This window comes from Lolium perenne, chromosome 7 (genome assembly GCF_019359855.2).
Source record: "Lolium perenne isolate Kyuss_39 chromosome 7, Kyuss_2.0, whole genome shotgun sequence".
Taxonomy (NCBI): Eukaryota; Viridiplantae; Streptophyta; class Magnoliopsida; order Poales; family Poaceae; genus Lolium; species Lolium perenne.
In genome coordinates, this window is record NC_067250.2 from 62,557,959 (window position 1) to 62,576,604 (window position 18,646).

Sequence of the window (18,646 nt, forward strand, 5' to 3'; positions counted from 1 at the left end):
GAAAATAAGCATTTCTTCAATGGAGTCAGTATCATCTGCATTCAAAAAAAAAGACAGCCAACTCATATCATGCAAAAAATAAATAAAAATTTAATTGCAAAAATATGAACAAAACAGATAAGAAAAAATGAAGATATGACAAAAAGGACTATGTGATATTCACCATTAACAAGCTTGTTTTGCTCGTGCATCCAGGGATAGTAACCTGGTGTCTGAAAATGAAAGAAGTACAGTCAATTGTGTGCAAAAACAAACAACAAAACAAAATGATATGGGAAAAAAAGCCATATAAAAACTAGATTTAAGAAATACAAACCTGGTGGTCAAATGGGATTCCCTGTATCATGAAATGCATGGCAAAAAAAAAGAAAAATAAATACTGATCAGTAGATTGATCAATAAAAAAGATTAAAAAAATTCAGGAAAAAAGATAAATCAAAAATGTGAAAAAACGTACATGCTTCTTAAGGATTTCTTTTGTTTCCAGTGGCATCTTCTCATTGAAAGGATGAGCAACCATATAGTAAGTAAGACTTTCGCGCAATGGTTTTGCATGGTTCTAAAAAAGACAATAAAGAATACATATATTAAATAAACATTTTAACAAAAATATATTTCATTCATCGGTAACAAAAAAGAAATGAAAAAGGAAATGAAAAAACATACTGGTTCAAAACAGAGTTTGTTTCCTCCCTTCTGATTTCTTATTAATTCCATGATGAACACACCACTGTCACAACTGAAAAAATACATAAAAAAGAAAGGATAAAAAGTTACAATAGAACTTGTATGGCATTAGGATACATAAAAGAAAAGGAAACAAAAGCCCTCGTAACGACACAATCAAAAATGGCCTGACACCTTCTTAAAAACAACATAATTTGAGAACACTGAAAAAAACAATAACCTATAAAAAAGGGAAAAGCTATACAGAATCATAACTTGCACCACCACCCCTCCACCACCCATTGGTAACTATATAATGAATGACCTGGTAACATACTATCAAAACCGATGGTAACTACATAACAATACCCCTGATAACTTTTATTACCTCCTTTTTTTCTTTTTCTGTAAACATATAGAACATGTGAAAACATATATAGGAAATTGTGACATACTCTTTGTCAGAAGAACATACACTCCTGTAAATTGTTTGCATGCCATCAACTTTGATCAATGAGTGCTTGTACGATAAATTGAATCCCATTTTAAAATTCTTAATTGCAACCTCGACGTGCTCAGACACAAGATTGATTTTTCTGTTAGGGTATAACACTTCAAACAACTTTAACCTAAAGTTGATAAGAAGAAGGTAGTAGAACCCAGAAGTCATCAACGGAACATGCACCTACGATAAAAAAAGGCATAACAAGGAAAGGACAATAATAAGTGTGAGAAAGATAAAATACAACATCTGATAGATAAAAAGTTTCAAAAGCTGCTGAAAAACAATAAGGCAAAATAAAAAGAGGGTTATAAAGCCATTATTTTAGAACACATATAAAAGTTTATAAAAAACATACCAGATCCATTGAATCGAGCTTAAAACCAATCATTTCATGTGATATGAGTCTAGACAGGTTTCCAGGGTTCTCATAAGGTTTTGCAAACAGAGCCTACGTATTGATAATGAAAAACATCAATACAGGTTTATGAAACAAAAGTCCAACCTATATGTATCACAAGCATATATATATAGAGAGAGAGAGAGAGATGAAAAAGAAAAGAAGCTTACAGATTCATCAAAAGGGATGAAATATCGTTTCCAATGGTCTTCAGGTAAAAGTTTCAGTGAACGCTTCTCAGTATCCTCAACAATGACAGCTTTCCCCAACATGTTGATAACGTATTTGTTCACATTACCATACACTTGCATACTAAGAGCAAAAACACGGTGCTCGGCCCAAGTACTACCCATTCGCACAATATTGACACTGCCAAAAAAGAAACAACGAAACACAAAAACAAAATAAAGACAGTGAACACAAACACATAAAAAAAGGATGGACAGTATAAGAAACAAGTACTGCCGATAAAAAAATGATCAATGGGAGATCAACTTACGTCTTTGCTTTTGCAGTTTTGGGGACTCTGTGCACAATGTCCTTGAAAACATCTTGTTCAACCAGTGTAGAATTGAACTCTGATATGACCTTGTTTGGGCTGATCTCTGTAACATTGAATGCTTGATTTTCATAACTTGGAAACTGCGTCGAACGTAGCTTCGATTCGTGCTCAGCCTCTGCTTGAAGTGTTGTTCTTAATAACTCCCTGTCAAACTCACTTTCATCCCATGAATACGAGGTCTCAGGAGCTTGAACATGTCTGTGCGATATGGTACAGTTGATGGGAGATATAAAGGATTTCTCTCCATCATTAAAACGAGTTTCCTTTGTATTATCTATACCAGCAGGATCAATGCTCTGAACTGCAGCTTCTTCTTTAATTCCAAACATCCTTGGCCTCTTTATCAAGCAAGCAGATTCAGAACCAAAATCATTGCTTGAAATCATTGCATTTCTTTTGTTGGAGGATAATATTTCATTGCAAGAGTACCCTGCGCCATTGGGTCTCCTGAAACTGCTGACACTGTCCAAATCGACAGAGAAGTGAACTTTTTCAAACAACAGCTGTGACTGCAATTCCCTTGCATCCATAAGTTTCCTCTCTTCTGCAGCTTGATCTATAACATACTGAAGCATGTCAACTACTGGTGATGCAGAATCATAAAACTGAGAGAAGTCAGGCTTGGCCGGGATCATCTGCTCCAACAACTCAAAGTTACATGTGAGTTCACCTAGACCGCTTGGGTATTCAAGAGATTCCATAGCAGAAATAATGGAGGCGATATCAGGAACCTGACCATCCTTCATGCCTTCTTTAGTCGATCTCTCAAGGATATCATCGCCAGGAACTGGTAACAAGCACCCATCATTGCAGACATGTTCTACTTCAGAGTACACATCAGACATAGTCAGAGGATCAGAAAATTTTAATGCTGCTGCATGCCCAGGAATACACATAGTGTCCGACTGAACTAATGGACTTTGGCAAACAGTAGAACCATGCGAAGGTACTTTGAAACACACAGGTCCACTCTGACATTCATGCTTCTCGTCAGTATTCAACAAGGATGATCTAACTGAAGTCATCCTAAGAAAACTCATGACATTCTTGACAATTACTGGTTGTATGGAGTCCATTATGTCTTTCTGCATTTTGCTTATTAACAAAGCGACTTGTGCCTTAACCTTTATGAACAAAACAAAAATAAAAACAAAAAGACACATTAATAAAAAAAAATGCAACTAGTATAAAAAAGAAACTATTGAACAACAGACTTAGAAAAATTGTGTTTATCAACCCTTTGACCAGTTATGTATCAACCCATCGATCAGTTATTTATCAAAATGTAGATAGGTGAATTTATCAACCAAGTAGCCTACCCTGGCAAAAATAAAAGTGTATTTATCAACCACCTGAGCAGGTATGTATCAACCCCACGATCAGTTATTTATCAAATGTAAAAGGGTGGACTTATCAACCCAGTAGCCTGCCTGTGAAAAAAGGTGTATTTAAGAACCACCTGCCCAGTTATGTATCAAACGCCATAAAAGTTATTTATCAAGTGTAATAACGTCAAATTATCAACCCTGTCACCTGCCTGTGAAAAAAGTGTATTTATCAACCCCCTGACCAGTTATGTATCAATCCCACGAAAAGTTATTTATCAAATGTTAAAACGTGAAATTATCAACCCAGTCGCGTACCAAAACTGTAAAAAAACTTGAACATGTCAACTCCCTCCCAGAAAAACACCATCCTCCCAAAAAAAAGACCCCCCCACCCCCCACGACCAGGGTAGAATTCTTCAAAAGCAGTTGGTGCTATCACAGAATTATAATTATCTTAGAAGCATACATACCTCTTCATGCGACTCCAAAGGTGTTGTTGACAAGACAAATTGTAGAAGGTCTTCATATGAATTACTCTCAATGGTTTGACCTTCATTAAGTGAATTTCCAAAAGGGGTCCTTGCAACATCTTTCGTCTGAATGAATAAGAGAAGAAAAACAACAATGTTTGAAGGATAATTGTGTGAGAAAGATGAAATTTGTACGAAATAAACTAAGTCTGGAAAAAGGAAAACATACAGGCAAGCTACCGAATATTGCTTTGTCTTTGCAAACACAATCTAGCATCTCGATTTCCGAAACCAAAGAAGAAGACCATATTGATATTCGAGGAACATTGCACTTCAAGTGTGGCAGAATCACCTCAGTGTCAAGAAACTCAAAGTACACAGCCTATGACAACACAAAAAGCAGAAAAGATGTTAAAATACAGACTTTTTCCCCCTTTTGGAGAATTCTACCATGGTATGAACATTACGTACCATTAAGCAAAACAGGTTCCCTCCTAAGACCGAAGTTGTACCTCCATTATAAGCTTCAATGGAAGAAACGAGCTTTTGGAGTACAGCACTTGAGAAGTCGAAAGAAGATATCACAGAAGGATTGTCCACGATGTGTAAGTAATCAGGACACACAGCGTCATGGCTAGAAGGACAAAGAAAAGCGGTCATGGCATACAAAGTGAAAACAATTTTGAAAGTGTCTCCATCCAAATCACTTGTCAAAATTTTATCCAGCTCGGAAATGGTAGGGTAATGTCCTTTGCAGTTGGTCAAATCACCAATAGCTGCCCTTAAATGAGGATCGACTTTCCTACCAATCAGCAAACCTCCGATGGGTGTGCCGAGAACTTTGTTGATACAATAGGCACTGAATTTGACAGGAGGACCATTAGGTAGAGAGAGCAACCTAGTCTGCGAATCGAAGTTAGCTACCAGGTAAGCGATGAGACTTCTAGGAAGGTAATCACAGGTCACATAGAGCAGTTGCTCAAGACCAATATCAGCAACAAGCTTTTTCTGACTAGCTGTCAACCGTCTAGTCACTCCAAGAAACTTAGGAAGCGAGAGCTTGGTCCTAAAGCCCTGATAATTGCAAATTATATGATTAAAAAAAAATAATCGAATAGTCGGTACATGTTGATGAACAGCAAGTATGTAGTCTTAACATACCAAAAAAGTAGGTCACAACAACTATTAACAATGTAATGTGAACATGCAGTATTCGATGTTGTGTGCTTTATTTTTCTATAAAAGAGGAACAAGCACACACACAATTAAAAAAAAGAAATGAAAAGCATATACCCAGTAAAATAGTGAACAATCCGTAAAAGATATTCTTCAATACAAAACCAGTACTACCCCAGTGAGACAAAGAGACAGTACACTTCATGTCGACACCTTCTACGCACAGATAAAACGCCGTATAATGAACACAAACAAACCATCAAATGACAGCACTTTCACACTACCTTGTACACATGGCATCGAATAGTCGTTACAGGTTGATGAACATCAACTATGATCTAGGCACACAAAAAATTAATAAATGATCAACCAGAAAAAGCAAAACATATATAATTTGGGACATACACATAACAGATAAACACAAAAAGAAAAAAGAGACAAACACAACAAAATCATGTTATACCGTTGCTACATCATTCCCATCCATGGCTTGCAGATGGAAGAAAAAAATATAAGAAGAAGGATTGCTAGTTTGAAAGATTAATCTCCATACCCTGCAAAAACAAAGAAGTTGGTGTACCTTGATTAACACAATTGATATATCAGTCATTCGAAAAAAAGAAATGCTGAGAGAAGAAGACCAATATGAACAGAAAACCAAACAAAAAATCCTGGAGGAAAACAAAAAATCATCCAGGAAAAAGGTACAGGGGAGTATAGACGAATCATCATAAGATAAGCGGAAAAAAAAATCATTGGATCTGCAAAAAGATGAAAAAGCCAAAGAAAAAGAGGTACGAAAACCAGCGATCGTACGAGCTGGAAAAAACGTATAGGTATGAAGAAATTGAAAAGGAAACAAAGGGCAGGACAAAAAAAACAGATCTGAAAACAGGACCTAGATGGATCTGCCCATGGTTTCTCCTCCGTACACGCCTAGCGCCTTCTTGGAGGAAAATATACGAGATTGATGGAGAATGGTCGGGAGAGGAAATAGAATGGAAGAGGAAAGGGGACAGCTCGAACTCCAGACAAAACGAGACCGTCGGGTTAGGTAGGATCTACCTATTGACAAAAAACCCCTCGAAAAAATAAAGTATAAAAAATACCCACGGAACAGGTGGACATGTACACACACAAGGATAGAAATGAAAGATATAGGAAGATAAAAAACAGGGTCACGTACACAATAATCAAAACCTCATCAGTAAAAACCGAAAAAAAGGAGATAAACTCCTTCTTCCCCAGGATCTGATCGGGGACAGATCCATCTCCTCCGCCACCAACCATCGCCACCATCTCTCTCCTCAACCAAACAAAAAAGCTTCCGCCTGGTGCACATCAAAAAGCAATGGAGCAAGTGGACCAGACGGACGAAATCTGAGAATCATCCTACAAAATTCACGAAGAACTTCTAGAGAGAGAGATTTAGGGTGCTCAGGTTATAGACAAAATCATCCAAGTGGTTTACGGGATGAGTCCTTGATCTGAGATAGGAAATTCACCCACCAGCATACGGTATAAAAAGGAAAGGTTAGTACTTAATTCAACTAGCATATGCATTTTTCATCTAGAAAACCTAGAAAAATCATGTGTACATTACCTTCATTTACCATAATAGAAAAATATAGAAAAGGTTCAGAATAGTAGAATATTACATGGGAAAAAACGTACAATGTACATCACATAGAAAAACTTACAGAACATTGATCACTTTACACAGCTCAAAGAGAAAAATAAATAAAAAAAGAGACAGAATTAAGAAAAACTCTGTTAACATCCTCCTGTGTACTAAAAGTTACACAGCACACGTAGAACAAAAATGGTAACACTGTGTATCATCTGTCCATAATTCTTTGTCCATAGCTCCACATACTCTTATTGACTTGCACACAAAAAAGTTAAATCCTCCATTATCTGAAAAAGGAAGATATGAAAAAAAAATTGATTTAAACTCATATACATAAACATGTGACTATGACTAACAAATGTAAAACAGAAAGAGTAACTCTGATACAACAATAATTTCTTTTGCAGATGGATACAACAAAAGCGAATGAGTCGGGAAAAACACAACAGGAGGATGGAACAACTGCTGCAGAAAGTATATTTGGATCTATGTCAGGGAAGACACCGATACAGTGCCGGAGGATGGTAGATAAATTTGCACAGGTAATGAACCTCTACAGACTATAGAGATGGCATTTGTTCATATCCTCAAAAAAGAAAAACTAATAAAAGTCTTTGTTACACATTACAGGCATTTCTTCAGAGAAGGAAAGAGAGAGCTGAGCTCGAAAGCTTGGCAGAGCTACAAGCAGTTGAAGAAAGTTTTTACATGCACAAACAAAACTCGGAAGCGGAAGGACATACGTCATCAAACATCACAAGGGCGAGCAAACAAAAATGCAAGGACTTCGATTTAAATGAGGTAACATGTCAAATTGCTTCACGTAACATAATTTACAAAACAAAAATAAAGTAAAAACATTGAGTTTATTTGGGAGACATTAACAAAACACCATAGCTGATACCCCAAAAACCATGATGCATCTATGTGAAAACCAGGTGCTCAAATTCGAGAACGAAGACAACGAAGGATATGCTGATAGCAACATCCCAGAATTGCATGCAGATGGTGCATCATTTGCTGGTGAGAATGCATGCCCAGCTGACAATGTTGATTATTCAAATGGTGATGAGCATGGGAACAAAGAAGATGAAAAATATGAAGAAACTCTTGAGTCAGTGCTGAATCCAGAGGAACCGACTGCTGAAGAGCTTGAAATGGATAGAATGTTTGCAAACAAGAAGTATCCAACAATGCAAGAGATATCAGAGGCATCTACTCCCACAGTTGGGATGGAATTCGATTCAAAAGATGATGCATTCTTCTTCTTTGCATTGTACGCAAGAAGGGTTGGATTTGCAATAAAAAAGGACACCTCCTACGAGTCTAGAAAAACCAATGAAATAACAAGACAGACATTCTCATGCAACAGGTGCCGTGACGATACATACGTTGACAGTGCACTCAGACAGAGACGGACTTCCAGGATTGTGCAGAAAAAATGCAAAGTCAGAATGTTTGTGAAGGAATACAGAGGAAAGTGGTCAATAAGTAACGTAAGACTAGAACATAACCACAACCTAGCTCCTTCAGAGTGGATAGTAAGGTTCATGAAGTGTCACAGGTCAATGTCTGCATCAGACAAGACTCTGATCCACATCCTACAAGAAACAAGAGTTCCACCCAGGAACATAATGAAAATATTCAGGAAAACAAGGGGAAGCTTCAGGGCAGTTCCATTTGATACAAAAAACCTAGAGAACGAGCTAGCAAAAGAAAGAAAGAAAATTAAGAACAGGGACATTGAAGAGTTGTTGCTACTATTCAAGGAAGCACGTGAAAACATGCCTGGATTCAGACATTCACTTGATGTTGACAGCGATAATAGAGTGAAAAGTATATTTTGGACAGACCAAATAGGGAGGGCAAACTACTCAAAGTTTGGTCAATTTGTATCATTTGATACAACATTTTCAACCAACCAGTATGGGATGCCATTTGCTCCAATATTAGGGGTTGATAACTATGGTAAAACAGTAGTGTTTGGAGTAGGACTGCTCGAGGATGAGAGAGCAGACACTTTCAAGTGGCTGTTTGAGGAATTCCTGTCTGCTATGGACAACAAGCACCCAGAAACTATAATAACAGACCAAGACGTTGCAATGAGGATTGCAATATCTGAAGCATTACCTTACACAGTGCACCGTTTCTGCAACTTTCACATCAGCAAGAACCTGGATGACAAGTTGTCCCTATTCTTCGATAAGAGGGACTACGAAGGAAGAACTAAGAGCGGTTATAAGGAACTCATTTACTCCAGAGGAATTCGAAAATAGCTGGCATGATCTCTTTGGAGCGTCACAATGCTTTGGGAGAGCCACACCTGGACAGGATATATGACATCAGAGCTCAGTGGGTCCCAGCATATTTCAAAGAGAGATTCTTCCCATTCACTTCATCGACGGGGAGAAGTGAGAGCACAAACTCCTTATTCAAACACTATGTAAAAAGAAAGGACTCGATTGCAACATTCTTCAAGGAGTATATCATAATACAAGAAAAAAAACAGTCCGACCTAGATCGCCTAAGAGAGAAAAGTGAGTTCAAGGAGTCTGTGAATTGGGGATTCAATCCTCTTGAAAGGGAAGCAATGAAAATCTACACAGACCCAATATACGGCAAGTTTGCTGAAGAGCTAAGGAAGGGTACTGCTTACAATGTTGAAGTTGTGGAAGAGAAGAGATTGTACAGAGTTATTAGGGTGGCAAACTATAGAAATGCAGAGTTCCCCAAATTAATATATGTGGTTACTATTTCCTCTGATGACGATGTGTACAGATGCTCGTGCTCTAAGATGGCTCGCGATGGAATACACTGCTGCCATGTCATGAGGGTGGCTAGTCATATTGGTTTGACAGAGCTTCCTGTCGGTTCATCAACCCTAGATGGACTACTGCAGTGGGATAGAGGTAGCGCGATTGACGGAGAGAAGAAGCAATACGGCATCACAGAACACACACTTGGGCATTTAGACACGCGATTGAAATGAGCAAAATATCACACATACTATCTACTGTCTGCACGGATGATAGGTCATACGACTTGTTTGCTGAAGGAGTTGTTGAGCTGAAGAAAGCTATATGCAAAGATGCAATGGAACGCCTCCAGACGAAAGAAAAAGTCACACGTAAGAGAAAAAAGGTTGATGACCCAGTTCAACAAGATACTGACAATATGCGTCATGAAGATAGAGAAGACAACAATCATGGACACAACAATGAACAGATACACCATGAGGAGAAAAATTCAAGTGACGAAGAAAAAAATGAAGATGAGCATCGCCCTTATAAGGATCCACCACAGTCAGGAAAACCAGGGTTCAACCTAGGTGAAAGACCTATGAATTTCCATGAGAAATGTGCTGCAAAACTAAAGAAAAAGGCTGCACCAAGATTGTGTGGACTTTGCAGGTTGCCTGGACACAAGAGACCAAAATGCCCAGACAGAGACAAGGTACTGTACTGACTTACAGAAAAATATACACACAAGTACACAAGAAACTATTAAAAAAGTTATTACCATTTACTAAATTTATCCCATGTAAAAAAAATACACAGGTTGGCATGAGCATACCAGGAATGGATTCCCAAAAAGAAGAAGGGAACCCATGACAAAGCAAGAAGGATGAGGGAAAAAAGTAGGATGGAAGTATGCAATGAAAGAAGGAGTACAATCATTTGTGTAATGGTCATGCTGTGTTTGTCGTTCGAACTTGTAATACTACAATTTGGATAATTATTTTTCTGTTCCATAAATTATGAAAACTATCCTTGATAATTATCAACCCAGTAGTCTGTCAAAAAAGAAAAATGAACTTATCAACGCCCTGACCAGTTATGTATCAACCCTCCAAGCAGTTGTTTATCAAATGTAAAAACATGAAAAATTATCAACCCAGTAGCCTATGAAAAACAGCTGTGGAAAAGAACATGAACTTGTCAACACCATCCCCCAAAAAACCACCCCTGACCAGGTCGAGTTCTTGAAAGTTATCAACCGCTATTCAATGTGTTTATCAACCCCTGAGCATGTTGTTTACCAGCATATTGATAATTCCACGAACAGCAATAAATTAAGTTACAAACGAAAAAAAAATAGACAAAAATTACATTTTAGCTCGTAACAAAATACCAACCTGCCCCCCCCCCCTTACCAACCACTAAAACATATATTTACCAACGGTTAATGTTACAAATTACCAAGCCAAAAAGGAATAAGAAAAAAATGCTAACTAAATCAGACTGCAAGTAAAAAGAGAAGTAGCTTATTTATGCTGTAAGTGGTAGTTTATTTGAGTAGCATCTGGTAGTTCATACCTCACAGAGCGTTGCTTTCCAACAGGTACCTCCAATTCTGCAACTTGTTCAGAGGGTGGTTTAACCAATTCCATGTTAGGACCTTCCTAAGTTCTGGTATCTGATCATAAGTGATAGCAGGTACAACACGGCCATTCCAAAGTTCAAGGAACTTGAGCATAAAATAACCACAATCAATGCTTCAAAAAAAAAAGATACAGAACAAAAGATCTGTGAGCTATCAAATACAAAGAAATATCCAAACAGTGAACAAAGCATAAGTTAGATAAAAAAGAAGAGAACATACTTGTTATTTTGCTTAGGAGCTTCAATGAAAACCAACTCATAGTCATCAATCTGTTTTGATGAACTGGAGTAATTTATACGATACATGCACTTGATAGCATCGACTAGATCGCTAGAATGATTAATGAGCGATTCATCATCAGGACCACGCGCAGAATCAAGAACTTCAAACCTTTTTTTCTCAAAATTCAAGAACAGTGAATACCAATGACCACATGGCTTCTTTTCTGTTCCAAGATTCTGAAGGACACCAAAACACAACTGAAAAAAAACAAAAAAAGAAAAGATAAAAACAAGGGTCAGAGAAACATTAAAATAAATGTTCACAAGTAACACAAATCGAAAAACATACAACACACAGAAAAAGTTTACCAGATTTTGGTGACTAAGTTTATACTTATCATCCATCCTGAAATGTTTCTGCAGTATTCTTGAATTAAATCTTCTTTCAAGCAAATAAACAGTTACTATCCATGGGAAAATGATCTTCTTCTTCGGACAGTCAACCTGAAGAACAGCAATTCCAATTTCGGCAACCGTTGTTGACAGTTCTCCAGAAGGCATAACGCTACTAGCCAAGTCACCAGTGGAAACCCACATAGGGTCAATCATCAAGAACCTTGATCTGCCAAAAAAAAGAATGCATGAACAAAACTAAGTTGCTAAAAAAGTAATGAATTATCTAAAAAGAACACCATTGCGTATACATGAGAAAACTGACATACTGTTTAATTTTAGAGTGTTCAGAGTCGCTGTTGTGCTTTATAACTTGCTGGTACAATAATTCTTGCTCATCGGTACAAGTTACTCGGTTGTATGGAGGTAGCATGAACTTCGAAGGAAGAACGACCCTTTCCATGCGTAGCCTGGTCCTTGGAGTTCTACTGGCAACAGGTAAATTCTGAACAGGCACTGGCAAAGCTGGAGTAATATAAAGGACCTCCAAATCATCTTAGAAAATCAAAAAAAAAAAAAAAATTAGAAAGTGAACAAATTGTAAAAAAACAAGGACATGATATTCTATATGAAAAACTTAACTACTAAGATAGAGTAGGACATACCAGCTTCATTGTTACTGATTTCGGTGGCGATTACAGGATGCAATCCATCTACAGATTCATCAAAACAATGTTCTTGAAAGTCAGTTGCACCTCCGTCTTCATTGACAAATATAAACATCACCGCACATGTAGCCACAAATAAAAAACAAAAATGAAGGTATAAAAAGAAAAAAGAAAAGGGTCCAAAAAAAACAAAAGAGAGAGGGAAGAAAAAACAAACAGTACTCACTCACACAGATCGAAATTATTCATAACAAAAAGGTAAAATCATCCATTACATATAAACAGGGATAAAATTACATAGCGTTCATACAGGATATTGTTCACCCATATAAAATAAAATAAAAAGTTAATACATCGACCAACTCAACAGCACCATCACTTCGCCACACCCCCAATGATACATAAAAAAGGCAGATTTTGTAAAATAGCAATTAATTCTTCTTCTTCCTCCCTCTCTTGTTCCTTGAAAACGTATTACGGATACTTGCATTTACTTGCCCTGATGGTACGCATTCTGCATATATAGATTACAAGTGGGAGATAATATGCGGAACGGGCGTAGATGAATTGATGGAACAAGACATGCACAGAAAACATGTAATAAGTAAAAAAAGGTTGAGTGAAAAACAGAAAGAACATGAAAATAAAAGAAAGTAAAAACTGTAAAAATAAAACACAAAAAAGATAGAAAAAGTGATCTAACCAGTAGGAGGGATAGATGACACATTTGCACTTTCTGATTCTTTAACAACATCAGCAGAAATGGTAGAATCATGACCATCAGCATTTCCTAATGCCTCTGCGCAAAAACAATGATATTGTGAGCAGCAGCGTGACAAACAAAAGCAATCAAAAAAGAGCACAAAACAAAAAATCATATTACCAGATGGAGAAGCGCTTTTATCAGACGCAGATGTATTTACAACAGACACATGATAAGCAGACAGATCTATAGGGATGCCAGGAGTGAGACTCAGTTTGCCATCAGCAGCAACAAATTTAGCTCTCTTAACAACAGTAACAATTTGATCTGATTAAAAAAATGTTTCATACTAAGTCAAACAAAACAATGAAAGAATGAAAAAACAATAAATACAAAAAACATAAACCGATACAACGAAAAAAAGAGAGAGCAAATACCTTGTGGAGAAGCTGTTGCATTTTGTTCAGCATCACGAGCAACAACAACAGTTGTTCCAGTAGAAGCAGATGCATGATGGTCAACATCGCCAACAGGATCAGCCATCTGATTTGTAACACTGGTACCAGAATCTTGAGGTGCAAAGCTAACTTCAACTGGTTCCTCATGTGCAGATTCTTGTCCTGTTGGGACAATTTCAATTGAAGACTTAGAAGGAACAACCACATCAGAACCACCCTCTGCTGAAACCTGGGTACCAGTTGCAAAGCTAACTTCAAGTGGTTCCTCGTGTGGAGATTCTTTTTCTGTTGGAACAATTTCACTTGTAGACTTAGAAGGGACAACCACATCAGAACCACCAACTGCTGAAATCTGGCTACCAGTTGCAAAGCTAACTTGAACTGGATCCTCATGTGCAGATTCTTTTCCTGTTGGAACAGTTTCACTTGTAGACTTGGAAGAGAAAACAGCATCCTTAAAAACAACCCCATCAGAAACAACCTCTGATGAAATCTGACTACCAGTTTCAACTACAGTAGATGTTCCAGCAGCGTGAATTTTTGTTGAGCCTTCAAGACGGTCTTTCAAAGTAGACACTTTTGATTTAACTGCAACGTTATCAGCAACACCTGAAGAAGTACCTCTAGGAGGTCGTCGTGGTGAAGATCTTGTAGCAACCTGACTTTTATAAACAGCTTGCCTGTGAAAAAGCAAAAAACTTAAAATTATTAGAAAAAACTCCAAAACAATGAAGTATAAGTAACAGAAAAAGGCATTGGTAAGTTCATGAGATGGTATTTGGTAAAATTACACGAAATACAAAAAAGGAGCAAAAAAGAAAAAAACATGAATACATTTACAGCGAAAAAATGTAAGAAAATGCAACGACAGAAATGTTGATAGCTACACATGAAATACATTGGTAAGTAACTTCAAACGGGGTCGATCAAAAATACCTTCTGCCTCTCACATTGGGCTTCTTCTTAGGAGCAGATGACGGTTCATTCTGTACAGGATTAACAGAACGATCCTCGCGTACAACACAAGTACGTTTCGCTTCAGAAGCATCGAGAGCACACCTACTCCTTTTCAAATCATTCACAACTTCGTTGATTGTCTCACTGACAACATCATAACCATCAGATAATCCTTTCACATTGCCTTCATTCATTACAGCAACCTCAAGGCTAGAACTCAGAACTTCGCCTGACTTCGTACCGACAGAAATGACAGCACCATCAGCACTGGCATCTTTGGCACGAAGAAGATCAGCTTCATTTGTTTCAGATAAAACTTGCTTCCCAATATCTAAATCTCGCTCATCAACAACACCATCAATATGCATAGCAGCAGTTTCTGCAAGATTTTCAAGACCCTGAAACACAATCCTATTCTCTGCTGATGCAACAGTGATATCAGTTTCCATAAAACGTACTAGAGCATCAGCATCAGATGGTTCCGCAACAGCACAATCAATATCCATGGGTACACTGCTGGAAACCAGTTCAGGAGAAACACCGGGAACAACTGTCGCAACACCAGAAAGAGTTGTCTGGCTTGGCACTCCTGCACATTCCGACAACACGGTATCACCATGCTCACCTCCATCCACATGACGTCTGCTTTGAATAACAAAGCGATCAGCAACGGCTTCATCAACATAATCACTGTCATTGCCAGAATGATAACTCTCGCCGTCAGACATATTGTCACTGAAGTTGACAACAGGTACCTTATCAGTTTGACATGGCGCTTTGGCACCACAAGCGGCTTTTGCAGCAGACCTGGTAACACGAGTTTGCTCAACAACACGGGCCTCGGCCAGAACATTAGTTTGCTCAGAGACAGGTGATGAAACGGAATCAACAACATTCAATGGATCAGCAGTAATAGCCCCTCCGACATCTGTAGCATCAGCACTCTGGTTGCAAAGGACATCCCCTCCGACATCTGTAACATCAGCAATCTGCTTGCAAGGCACATCCCCCCCAACATCTGTAGCATCAGCACTTTGGTTGCAAGGCACATTCTTCAGACGGCGTATTGGTGATTTCCCTACAATCTTATCAGGACGATCATAAGTTGATTGCGCAATAGGAGAGGTTGTGTTTGCAGCACCTCCATCATGCGATGAACGAGAGGCAACGATTTGAGAGCGTAATGTCTTATCAGATTTTGCAGTATACACAACTTCGTCATCATCAACCTCAGTCAAACCTTGCACAAGCTTACTCATTAGACCAGTGAGACCAGACGCAAACTCACCCATTAATCTAGCAACCTTGTCTTTACGCTACATCAAAAAACAACACACAAAAAATGGAAAAGGTTAAAATTCATTTAAAAAAAGAGATATACTAAAAAAATGTAATGGTACCATACAAAATTGAAAAACTAAAATTAAAAACTTATCACTGTATCATACATTTTTCGGGCAGTTAGGTGCAGTATTGGTTTCAACCCATCTTTCAAAGCTAGCTGCACCTTCAAACAAGTTGAAATTTATAGCAAGGTGTGGCTTCAACTGATATTAGTGACAAAACAAAAACAAAAAATGCATCAGCTTGCACAAAATCGACCACAAAAGTTCATGTCATAACATGAGAAACACAAAAAGATTAACTAACCTCGAGATTCCCATAACCAGATCCATCCCTTTTCAAGTCAGCATCAAGCACAGTATCAACATCTTTCTTTGACCATATATTAGCAACAAATCTACCATCTGGAAGGTCAAGGTTAAGAGAGCTAATATCCAAAGAGTCAACATACAAAGAATCGAATATGGAACAGGCAGCCTCCAGAAGGCTTCCCAGTACAAAGCTCATCATGCAATCTGTCGCACACAAACTGACAAAGGTTCATGTTCCTGACATTGCTAATGTTGTCCTACAAAAAAATAATGTAAACACCGCGTAAAAAATGATTGTTCACATATATTGATAAAAAAATTGAATGATTTTTTAAAAAACTAGAGGATAACACATATACCAGTATAGGATAACATCTCGTTGTCGACTTTGTTAGACGTTGTTGGTGCAAGCAAAGTACAAACAAGATACATCATCCAAACTTGCTTGAAAATGTCATCATACTGAGTCATCTCTGACAGCATTGTGAACACACCAGTAATCTTCGGCGTGCTGCTATGGCTAGGAAATAACAAAGGACCTAGACGAGCCTCTATGACAGAATCCATTGCATACACAACAGGAATATCCCCCCGCGGAAGACCGAGTGTGCGGTAAATGGAATCAGCATTGAGAGGGATTCTACCACGCCCCTGAATGACAAACTCTCGGGAATGACTATCATACAAAGGAGCGAGCCAGCTTATCAATGGATTGTGAAGAACATGGCACTTGATGTCAAGCATTGAACCAAGATCCATATCCCCAATCGAGTTCTTCTGATCAGAACTTAGATGTTCATATAACCTGACAACAGGAAAAGGAGAGGCCCGATTCCTAGCGCGCTCACTAGCATTGGGCATTTTGCGAACACCTAGATGATCACCACCTTGTTTCTTGCTGCCCGCCATGTAAACAACAACGCTGCAATACAAAAACAGATGCCATGATAATGAGAAAAACTCTTAGTGAAATCAAAATAACAATGCCTTGGTTGATATATCAAGCCCAACCAACTGTAAAAAGGAAGAAATCAGCATCAAAACAAAAAACATATGCAGGAGTACAAAAAAAATGAGTTCATCAATCCCTAAACACAGGAAAAAAAAGAGGTGGGTAACTTCAGAATGTATATATTGGTTAAACGTTGAGATACATGTTGATGAAAAGTGAATAAGTGGGTTGATAAAACAAACCCCATAACAGGGATTTGTGAACCCCCTAGAAAAACAAGTCCAATGATCTCTGCTTTCTCCTGCTACAATTACCATAGAAATTGTGGACAAAAAGCAGTGCAACAGGCCAAAAATCGGACTACAATGAACATTGAAATAGTGAAAACGCAATTTACAGCCGATCCCATAACAGAGATTTGTGAAAAAACTAGGTACGAAGCAGGAACCTAGGCGAAGAACAAAATACACCCAAAAAAAAACCCTCGCCGGAACAATCCCTCGCCGGACAAAAACAAAAATCCCATCAGAAAAAAAACCCAAGGTGGAACAATCCCTCGCCGCACAAAACAAATACCAGCCGGCGAGACCCAGATAACAGAGGTTTGTGAACCGAGGGACGGATCAGGAACCTAGGCGGAGAACAAAATCCACCCAAAAAGACAAACCCTCGCCGGAACAATCCATCGCCAGACAAACAAAAAACCCATCAGAAAATAAATCCACGGTGGAAAACAATCCCTCGCCGGACAAACACACCGGCCGGCGAGACCTAGATCTCCCCACTAGATCCAGTTGGAATACTAACCTTACAGCGCCGAACTCGACTGGAGCTTGCTAGTGAAGCGACGGCAGGAGAAATCTAGGTCGCGCACTAGCCACGAGGAATCGGAGCGTCGACTCCGCCGTCGCCGTCGTCGTCGCCCTCTCCGTCAGGGCTGAATGGGACGAGAACAGGGGAGAGAGGATAACGGGCGGAAGGAGGGGAACACCAGATCGATTCGAAATAATTCGAAAACGACGGGCCGAAAAGGGAAAGTCGATCGGTTACCAAAAATAGAATCAATCGTGACACGCGTGACACGGCGAAAAGGGAATTGCTTTCGCGCTGCCGCGCGAGCGCTCCGCGCCGACAAGGATCGCTCGCTCGAGCGATCGGTTGCCAAGAAGGGGATTTGTCTACTATGTTGCCTTGCAAAATTTGCGAGACAATCGCTAGCCCTATTTTGTATACGGTCCACTTTTACAACAGAAATAGTACGATTTGAATTAACTAAAGCTTTAATCTCCTGAATAAGAAACGAAAACGCCGATCGGTCCAGTGATGATTTGTTGATAGCATCCACCAGTCCAACGCAGTCGAGCTCCACCACCAAAGGTTTAGTACTCCATTGTAAGGCCAAGGCAACACCCTCTCAGCACTCGCTGAGCCATCCTCTATGCGATAAGAGCCATCGCAATTCAGTTTCACCCATCCAGAGGCAGGTTTAGACCAGCAAGCTTCTTCTTTTCTTTGACCCGTG

General features: G+C 38.7%; 2 protein-coding genes across 2 annotated transcripts; one reads left to right on the forward strand and one right to left on the reverse strand.

Moving 5' to 3' along the window:
* The first annotated feature begins 9,015 nt into the window (after nucleotides 1-9,015).
* Nucleotides 9,016-10,345, forward strand: LOC139833599 (protein FAR1-RELATED SEQUENCE 5-like). Its single transcript, XM_071823916.1, has 3 exons — nucleotides 9,016-9,643; nucleotides 9,790-10,187; nucleotides 10,292-10,345. The coding sequence occupies exons 1-3, from the start codon at nucleotides 9,016-9,018 to the stop codon at nucleotides 10,343-10,345; spliced, it is 1,080 nt and encodes a 359-aa protein (XP_071680017.1).
* A 706-nt stretch (nucleotides 10,346-11,051) lies between these two features.
* LOC139833600 (uncharacterized) lies at nucleotides 11,052-17,033 on the reverse strand. The gene is made up of 13 exons (XM_071823917.1): nucleotides 16,614-17,033; nucleotides 16,360-16,429; nucleotides 16,168-16,265; nucleotides 15,966-16,064; nucleotides 14,497-15,833; nucleotides 13,540-14,240; nucleotides 13,283-13,429; nucleotides 13,103-13,198; nucleotides 12,397-12,444; nucleotides 12,061-12,286; nucleotides 11,708-11,960; nucleotides 11,337-11,596; nucleotides 11,052-11,229 (listed from the first exon to the last, which is right to left on the reverse strand). Exons 1-13 carry the CDS (start codon nucleotides 17,031-17,033, stop codon nucleotides 11,052-11,054), a joined length of 3,933 nt encoding a protein of 1,310 aa, XP_071680018.1.
* Between the last annotated feature and the right edge of the window lie 1,613 nt (nucleotides 17,034-18,646).

Coding starts and splice junctions, on each gene's coding strand:
- LOC139833599 (XM_071823916.1), top strand. CDS start 9,016: ATGATCTCTTTGGAGCGTCACAATGCTTTGGGAGAGCCACACCTGGAC. Junction 9,644..9,789: donor ACTACTGCAGTGGGATAGAG/GTAGCGCGATTG, acceptor TGTTTGCTGAAG/GAGTTGTTGAGCTGAAGAAA. Junction 10,188..10,291: donor AATGCCCAGACAGAGACAAG/GTACTGTACTGA, acceptor AAAAATACACAG/GTTGGCATGAGCATACCAGG.
- LOC139833600 (XM_071823917.1), bottom strand. CDS start 17,033: ATGCCCAATGCTAGTGAGCGCGCTAGGAATCGGGCCTCTCCTTTTCCT. Junction 12,287..12,396: donor AATCAGTAACAATGAAGCTG/GTATGTCCTACT, acceptor TGATTTTCTAAG/ATGATTTGGAGGTCCTTTAT. Junction 11,230..11,336: donor GCTCCTAAGCAAAATAACAA/GTATGTTCTCTT, acceptor TTTTTTTTGAAG/CATTGATTGTGGTTATTTTA.